Here is a 10,000-nt window from a genome sequence, read left to right as displayed (position 1 = left end):
ACACACACACACACACACACACACACACACACAGGGAAACACCATGATGTCACTGCACCCTCTGAAAGACAGATGAGCAAGTGTACAGACTGTGTCGGTATGTGTGTGTGTTCACTAATTTGTGTGTGTGTGTATGTGTGTAAGTGTGTGTGGGTCACAGTCCATCAGAAGTCCTTCACTGACCCTCTGAAGGCGCACATTAACTGTTAACAGATAGACATCACCACACATCTTTATATCTCTCTGCCTCTCTGTGTGTGTGTGTGTGTGTGTGTGTGTGTGTGTGAGTGTCTGTGTGTGTGTGTGTGTGTGTGTGTGTCTGCACGCACACGCTCAGCAACATGACACAATGGAGATATCCCTTAAAGCTTCAGACCGTTCATAGAAAGAGCTGTTACACTAGATTTTCCATCCTGATCTCTCACCCTTGCTGTACTCCCCTTTAAGTTATGAGGTTGTTATGTATGACAACACACACACACACACACACGCACACGCGCACAGATGTGAACTTCCACAACCACCTCAGTCTTTCCACGTTTCAGTCACGTTAACTAGTCTTGATCAAACACACAAACATACACACATTTGCAAAACACACACATGCTGTATGCATTTGCTCAGCTAATCCCCTTTCTCTGCTTGTGTATTTAGACAGGCTTAATCTGTACTTGTGTGAATGTGTGTGTGTGTGTGTGTGTGTGTGTGTGTGTGTGTGTGTGTGTGTGTGTGTGTGTGTGTGTGTGTGTGTGTGTTTCTGTGTGCGTGTGTGTGAGTGTGTGTATGTGTCTCTGTGTGTGTGTGTGTGTGTGGGTGTGTGTGTGTGTGTGTGTGTGTGTGTTTGGACAGGTTTAATCTGCACTAGGCAGTTTACATTTCTGAACGCCCGCGAAGCCTCTTACGTTATTTCAAACACAAACCAAAACTTGTGACTACAAAACACACATCACTTCCACTTAAAGCTGACCTGCTTACTTCCATAAAGAGAGAGAGAGAGAGAGAGAGAGAGAGAGAGAGAGAGAGAGAAAGAGAGAGAAGAGAGAAAAAGAGGGAGAGAGAGGTGGGGAGAGAGAGAGAGAGAGGGGGGAGGTACATATATAAAGAGAGATAGAGTGATAGAGAGAAAGAGAGTGAGAGAGATGAAGAGAAAGAGAGAGAGAGAGAGGGGGTGAGAGAGGGGGAGAGAGAGAGGGGGGAGGTATATATAAAGAGAGATAGAGTGATAGAGAGAAAGAGAGTGAGAGAGAGATGAAAGTGAAACAGAATGAAAAGAAAGCAAATGTGTGTGGCTTGAGTTTATGGCTGTGAGGAGGAACAGGGAGAGAGCAAGAGTGAGGGATTGGTGGCAGAGAGAAAGAGAGAGAGAGATAGAGGGGAAGAGAGAAAGAGAGAAAGAGAGGGAGAGAGAGAGAGAGGTAGAGGTAGAGAGAGAGAGATAGAGAGAGAGAGAGAGAGAGATGGAGACAGAAAGAAAACGAAAGAGACCACAGGACCACTCCATATTCAAACTGAAACAGATCTCTATTCATCTCTTTTCTCCTCAGTTTAAAACATCAAGACCACCGCCACAGTTTCCTGGACCACGATTGGCCTACTAATGTCTGGACTGAGCCAGTGCACCAATCAGCAGACACCTGGCTGACGCCTGTACTTTGCCTTTTAAATTTTGCATGCCCTGACTGCCCGTCGGTTACTTCAGTGATGCGAATCTGAAGTCAGTTCTCCGTGTTTACGCACTGTTGATGGTGAATATGATGATTCGGAAAGGCTGTTCCTGGACCAGTGATTAAGCCCCAGTTTGATAGAAAAATCACATGCCGTATTTTCGGATGAGACACTCCTACTGCTCTCCTTACTTATCCTCAGCAGTCATACAAATCTCTCCTCCACCAATGAGTCACCTTCTCTCCCTCTCTCTCTCTCTCTTGCTCTACCCATTTCTCTGTCGGTCCCCATCTCTTTCTCTCTCTCTCCATCTCTCCATCTCTCTCTCTCTCACCCACCTACTGCCTATCCTCTCCTCCACCATTGTGTCACCTTCTTTCCCTCATTCACCCACCTACGGCTTCTCCTCTCCTCCTCTCCTCTCCATCCATCACAACAACCCACATCCCATTCCCTCCACCTCTCCAAGCTCAGCTCCTCTTTTCTCCTGACCGGTCCTCAGTACTGTTTCACATCACCCGTTTCTTCACCAATATAATTTCCTCTTCTCACCATATCCTTCTAATTTCACAAATCGAATCATATTGCCATGGTGCATGTTGCATTATGCGATAGAGAGATACAATGGGTGCAATGACTGTAAAAACAATGGACAGCCAGCATAAGCTCAGGCAAAAGAGAAGCCATCGGAGGAAATTTAATAAAACAAAAATTTAATTCTGGGCAGACTTTCCGATTTTCTGTTTTACTGCGCATGCTCTGGCTTCAAAAGCACTCACTGCGCAGCAGTTGCTAATATGGCCGACCAACTTTGGCTTAATTTGTTCAGATCATACGTGCATGACTCCATGGTGTCCATCTTTTAGTATTTACAGTCATTGGTTGGGTGTAATATACCAAATAATGTAACGTGGTTGTTCTTTCTGGATCCACTGCAAACCCTGACCTCTGTGCGATTGGATGCAGACCAGGGCCTACACAGATCCTCTATATAAAGAGATCAGCCATAGATCTGCTATCTGGGAGCTAAGTCATGGAACTGGCCAGCTGTAAGAGAATGCTGGAGTTATATGTGAGTGGCAGGCAGCTCAAAGGCCAAGGCTGAAGTCTCCTCTCCCAATGCGGCACAAAGCAACCAGGCAGCCAGCAAGGCTCCCCTCCCTACTGCCACCTGGTGGACAAAAAGGGAATGGATGGCTTCATGCCATGGACATGTCGCCTCTACCCCTTCAAGTGTGGGTGGGTGGGTGTGAGGTTTGTCTCCATGTCCAGCGATGACATCTCATATCGTTACCTTATGAACATGAGTCACAACCACACTATTATGGGTGACTAGTGAAAGGTAAAAAACCATTAAAACAACATGCAGACACACACACACACACACACGCAGACACACACACACACACACGCAGACACACACACACACACACACACACACACACACACACACACACACACACACACACAGACAGACACACACACACACACACACACACACACACACAGACAGACACACACACACACTTACACCTGCTGTGAGGCAGGTTAAGTCCAGACTGTGCATAGGGGGGTTATGTGCAGGCAGGTTACGATGTCATTTAATGTTGCTCTATAATTTAAAGCTCCATTACAGAAAGTCTACACCGGTGGCTGCCCCGGCATAGAGCCTGTCCCCCCAGAGAGACAGACACACAGACACACACACACACACACACACCCACACAGCCCCAGCATAGAGCCTGTCCCCCCAGAGAGACAGACACACAGACACACACACACACACACACACACACACACACACACACACACACACACACTGCCCCGGCATAGAGCCTGTCCCCCCAGAGAGACAGACACACAGACACAGACACACACACACACACAAACACACACACACACACACACACACACACACACACACACTGCCCCGGCATAGAGCCTGTCCCCCCAGAGAGACAGACACACAGACACAGACACACACACACACACACACACACAAACACACACACACACACACACACACACACTGCCCCAGCATAGAGCCTGTCCCCCCAGAGAGACAGACACACAGACACACACACACACACACACACACACACACACACACACACACACACTGCCCCAGCATAGAGCCTGTCCCCCCAGAGAGACAGACACACAGACACACACACTAACACACACACACACACACACACACACACACACACACACACTGCCCCAGCATAGAGCCTGTCCCCCCAGAGAGACAGACACACAGACACACACACACACACACACTTCCCTAGCATAGAGCCTGTCCCCCCCTCACCCTTCTGCATCACCCCTCAGACAGCCACCCTCTCGCCCTGTCTTCCTGTCTCTCTCTCTAGGAAAGCGATCCTCCACAAACACTCGGACCGGCTGCGGGCCCAGTGTTTGGGAAGCGCACGGAACTTCTCTGGGCAGGGCTCGGAATCTGGCGCTGCCTGGCTGGCTGGCTGGCTGGCTGGCTGGGCACTCCGATACGGGATAATCCCAGAGAGGGCTCCTAGGGAGCGCGACATAAATCAGGGGGGTGGGGGGGTGGAAGGGGGCATGGTGGGGGCCTGGCGTGCGGTGGTGCAGACACAGAATCAGACGGAGCCTTCACAGACGCACAGACAAGATGGCTGCCCTGACACGGGGGCCCCGTGGGGAGGATCCAGTTTTGCCCCCTCCTGACTCTCCTGATCTGGGAGCAGATTTTAGGAGGCTTGCTCCTCTTGCCAAGCTCCCTGTGAAAACACACACTCAAACATACACACACACACACACACACACACACACACACACACACACACACACACACACACACACACACACACACACACACACACACACACACACACACACACACACACACACACACACACACACACACACACACACACACACACACACACACACACACACACACACACTCACACACACACACACACACTGACCTCGGGACCCACAGAGGACAGATTGTGTCAGCGGCCACCCAGAGAACAAAGGCACATGCTGATCAAAAGAATTCACTAAGAGGGTTGCTGAAGGCCAAAGTGTGTGGGTGCAGTAGTATGGGGAGAGGGGAGAGGAGAGGAGAGGAGAGGAGAGGAGTAGAGAGGAAAGGAGAGGAGAGGAGAGGAGAGGAGAGACAAGAGAGAAGAGGAGAGGAGAGGAGTAGAGAGGAAAGGAGAGACAGGAAAGAAGAGGAGAGGAGAGGAGTAGAGAGGAAAGGAGAGACAAGACAGAAGAGGAGAGGAGAGGAGAGGAGAGGAGTAGAGAGGAAAGGAGAGGAGAGACAAGAGAGAAGAGGAGAGGAGAGGAAAGGAGAGACAAGAGAGAAGAGGAGAGGGGAGGAGTAGAGAGGAAAGAGAAAAGAGGAGAGTGGAGAGGAGAGGAGTAGAGAGGAAAGGAGAGACAAGAGAGAAGAGGAGAGGAGAGGAGTAGAGAGGAAAGGAGAGACAAGAGAGAAGCGGAGAGAAGAGGAGAGGAGAGAGGAGAGCAGTAGACTGGAGAGAAAGGTATGGGAATAGAGGATATAGGGAAAGAAGAGAAGGACAAGTAGAAAGATTCAGAGCACATTAATGAACTGTTTAAGGTTACGTAACCACGGTAAATATCTCTCTCTCGCTCTCTGTCTGTCTCTCAATCTATCTTCCACACACACACACACACACACACACACACACACACACACACACACACACACACACACACACACACACACACACACACACACACACACACACACACACACACACACACACACACACACACACACACACACACCAGCCTTACGCTGAGGTGCTCTGATTATCATAAACAGACCTCAGGATTTTAAAACAAAACCACACACTATTAACCAGGCTTTCACTGGCTCTTCTCCATTCTCCACTAACCTGTGTGTGCGTGCGTGTGTGTGTGTGTGTGTATGTGTGTGTGTGTGTGTGTGTGTGTGTGTGTGTGTGTGTGTGTGTGTGTGTGTGTGTGTGTGTGTGTGTGTGTGTGTGTGTGTGTGTGTGTGTGTGTGTGTGTGTGTGTGTGTGTGTGTGTGTGTGTGTGTGTAGTACTCATGTGTATGTGGTAAATCTAAGCAGCGTTGGTGTTGCGGCTTTATGCAAGAGAAAGGCAGTTTTGGTACATTTGTGTGTGTGTGTGTAGGAGTGTACTCTTAGTCTGAGGTGAGAGATGATATAGAGTGAAAATGTCTAGGTATGTTAATATTATATCATATGCCTCTGAGACTTAATCTGAGAATTAGGGTGTCTATGGAGACCTGGAGTGTGTGTGTGTGTGTGTGTGTGTGTGTGTGTGTGTGTGTGTGTGTGTGTGTGTGTGTGTGTGTGTGTGTGTGTGTGTGTGTGTGTGTGTGTGTGTGTGTGTGTGTGTGTGTGTTTGTGTGCGTGTGTGTGTGCGCGTGCGCGTGCGCGTGTGTGTGTGTGTGTGTGTGTGTGTGTGTTTGTGTGTGTGTGTGTGTACACTCACATCCACGGCGAGTGTTTCTGCTGTCTGTAAGACCGGCGAAGGACTGCTGTCCTCATAGCACTGCAGCTTCTCATGGATCTGAAAGAGACAGGGCAAAGGTCAGGGTTCAGAGGTGCACACACACACAGACACACACACACACACACACACACACACACACACACACACACGCACACACGCACACACACACACACACACACACACTCAATCACCACAGGTGCTTAAATCCCCATCTTTCTACTATAAGCCTAATACGTAATGCAAAACGTCAGAGTGATGAAGAGGTTGGACATGGTGGGTTAGCTTCACTCGTTCACCACAGCGCAGAGGAACAGACACTGCAGTGCAGAGGAACAGACAAACAGCGGAGGAAGCGCAACCGCTGGAAAATGAGTTTGTTTGCCGGCACGTTGTTAACGACGACAGTTGCCGTGCAATTAAACCATCTGGTTGTCCCGGCTGTCTGTGTTCCTTGAAGTGTGCAACCAAGCAACCTCTAGGTCTTCAGATGCTCACACACACACACACACACACACAGACACACACACACACACACACACACACACACACACACACACACACACACACACACACACACACACACCAACTGGAGCCCAGTTTCTTTCCTGATTCATCAGCATTGAGAGAAATGAAGAACGTTTGGCTTGGGAATGCACAGATGCACCAGAGACAGACACACACAAAGACAGACAGACACACACACACACAGACACACAGAAAGACAGAAAGACAGACAGACACACACACACACACACACACACAAATCACTGAAAAACAACAGCATTACAATTTCAAATGGTCAGATCGCAATTGCCACCGTCATACACATTCCTAACTTAATGCTAGAGCTTGAGTTGCATGGGGTAACTCTTCTTTTGGTTGTAATCCTCAGACTCAGACTCAGACATAATTCCTCTGCTTGGCTGGCAAAAATGAAATGTCTTCTACAAGTGAACTGCCAGCTTACAAGACATATGGCAGGATGGTGTGTTTGGCCTTGACACCACTACACACACCTCTCACACAGACACAAACACACCTCACACACTCCTCACACACACACACACACACACACACACACAGACACACACAGACACACACACACAAACACACACACACACACACACACACACACACACACACACACACACACCTCAGGATGGTGTCTTTGGCCTCGTTCTCTGCCATGAGCAAGCTTAAGCAGCAATGCATCAGTGGAACACGGCAGGGTTGAGGGAGTGTTTGCAATTCAGTAGGAATTTATTACACTCATCTAAAGTTAACTACAGCCAAACACACACACAAACACACACACACTCACACTCACATTTACAGATGCATCATAATCTGGAAGATGTTTATCGCTCAGATTTTCATAAATCAGTTGTAAACCCATGTAATGTATTAGTCACGATTGTGTCTTACTTGCATGTACACACACACACACACACACACACACACACACACACACACACACGCTTCTTACTTGCCAGGAACCGGCTTGTTTTACAGGTCTATGTGTTGTAACGGAGGCTTTTGAGATTTAGGTCCTGCTGCAGAGTCGACCCTTGTGTAGCCATAAAACACTGTGCATTACAGCCATCAGCACCCACATCCAGGAGGATGGGGGAGGGGGGACGGGGGAGAGGGGAGAGGGGGTGGGGGTGGGAGCAGACAGCTCAGCCCCACAGCGAGAGCGAGGAGACGTCTCCCCCGCATGATACTGCAGCACTGCTCAGTAGTACAGCTTTTAGATATGACTGTCTCCTGTTGGCAGCTCATTACTTTTAAACTGCCCTAAACACAGATGAAAAACATAAACACAATGGTTTATGTCTGTACACACACACACACACACACACACACACACACACACACACACACACACACACACACACACACACACACACACACACACACACACACACTGAGGTATGAATATTTACACAGGTATGTATATGTATGTGTGTGTGTGTGTGTGTGTGTGTGTGTGTGTGTGTCAGACTACGTCTACGTGTGTGCATGTGTTTGATTGCTTTCTTGAGAGGTTTATTTTGCAGCTGTGTGTAGCTTCAGCAGATGGCTATTGCATTAGGTTCAGGGACTCATGTCAGACGCACCCTGCTAAACCTCCCCCCTCTGGTCCCCGCTGAGGCCCAGCCCCACTGCCCCGACCAATATCACAGCATCAGCTCAGGACATCAGCCAGACATACCAGCCAGTCTGCTCTCACACACACACACACACAGACACACACACACACACACACACACACACACACACACACACACACACACACACACACACACACACACACACACACACACACACACACACACACACACACGTCTAACAAGAGACATACACTATCTCAAACGTCCAGCCCAATATGCAATACGGCTTGTTTCTACCTCACCAACACACACACAGACACACACACACAGACACACACACAGACAAACACACACAGACACATAGACACAGACACAGACACAGACACAGACACAGACACAGACACAGACACAGACACAGACAGAGACACATCTCCATTATCTGAGACAACAAGCCAGAGATAGAAGTGTTTCTTCACAACACAAATGTGTCCACATCCATCACAAATACACACACACACACACACACACACACACACACGCACACACAAATAACATATTAGCCTTTGGAATGGTACTGTTCTCTGCAGACACACACACACACGCCTGAGGAATGTTCCTATCCCCTCTGTAGGCATGCAAGCCAGTGACATCTGTAGAGATAGTTGCAGTGTCTCTCTCTCTCTCTCTCTCTGTGATGTTACCACTGATGACAAACACACACACACACACACACACACACACACACACACACACACACACACACACACACACACAGTTCTTATGCCAGAGAATGCAGGCATCCAGGCAACCTAAATTACAACCCAGGCAGTCTTGCGCACAGACACATAAACACACACACACACATAAACACACACACACACACACACACACACACACACACACACACACACACACACACACATCATAGCACACATTCCAGTGTGGAGAGAATGTCATGGACAGAAAGAAGGAGGGAAGAGAGACCCTGAGGAGAGAAGAAAAGGTGTTCTGGCTGCCTCTGTGTGCGCAATGTGGAAAAAGTCCGTTTGTCAGAGGAGTGAGTGTCAGGAGAGAGTCTGTGTGTCCAAGCCTCTGGAGGAGGTAGGGGGGGGGGAGCAAAGATAGAGAGAAAAAGTGAAAGAAAGAAGAAGAGGGAGCGATGATGGCTTTGGCAACACCGTATGTACCCAGCCATGCTAATGATATAACCTACAATGTAATGGAAAAGAGGCAGAGCGAAAGAAATGAAGGGGGGGGGGGGGGGGGGGGTTAGCCAGTGACACTGAAAGGTGCTCCGATAAGAACCTTATCAAGACTCAGGAGAAAGAGTACCTCCAGCCAAGCCATGGGCACAGAGCCTTAGTGGGCTGACAGAGAATGAACAAAGGGCTTCCTCCTCTAGCCTCTGCCCAGCGCAGCCCAGCCCAGCACAGCCCAAGCGCAGCCCAGCCCAGCCCAGCGCAGCGCAGCGCTTCCCGGGGCTGTCCAGCTCTGTGAGGGGCTCCTGGCTACCTAGCAGACCATGCTGGCTGGAACAGGCTCACTCAAGGAGAGGCAAGATCATTACTGAGGGATCCTGTCACTGGAAAAGGAGAATGAGCGATGTGTCTGAGCACAGAGCTGGTTGCAAAACTATGGTACAATGAACCCCTTTGTTTTGGTGTGTGTGTGTGTGTGTGTGTGTGTGTGTGAGAGATATTTGTGTC

At 49.1% G+C, this 10,000-nt stretch overlaps 1 protein-coding gene across 1 annotated transcript in view; it reads right to left on the bottom strand.

The window, feature by feature from the left end:
- mpp7a (MAGUK p55 scaffold protein 7a) overlaps positions 1-10,000 on the bottom strand; it is a 135,732-nt gene that overhangs the window by 66,732 nt on the left and 59,000 nt on the right. The window contains exon 5 of the mRNA XM_080855124.1: positions 6,160-6,237. Coding sequence (XP_080711250.1) covers positions 6,160-6,237 — 78 coding nt within the window. The remainder of the gene's footprint in view (positions 1-6,159; positions 6,238-10,000) is intronic.

Source organism: Sprattus sprattus, assembly GCF_963457725.1.
Source record: "Sprattus sprattus genome assembly, chromosome: 17".
NCBI classification, from domain to species: domain Eukaryota; kingdom Metazoa; phylum Chordata; class Actinopteri; order Clupeiformes; family Clupeidae; genus Sprattus; species Sprattus sprattus.
The sequence above is the reverse complement of the archived record's forward strand: the minus strand, read 5'-3'. Positions and strand labels throughout refer to the sequence as shown.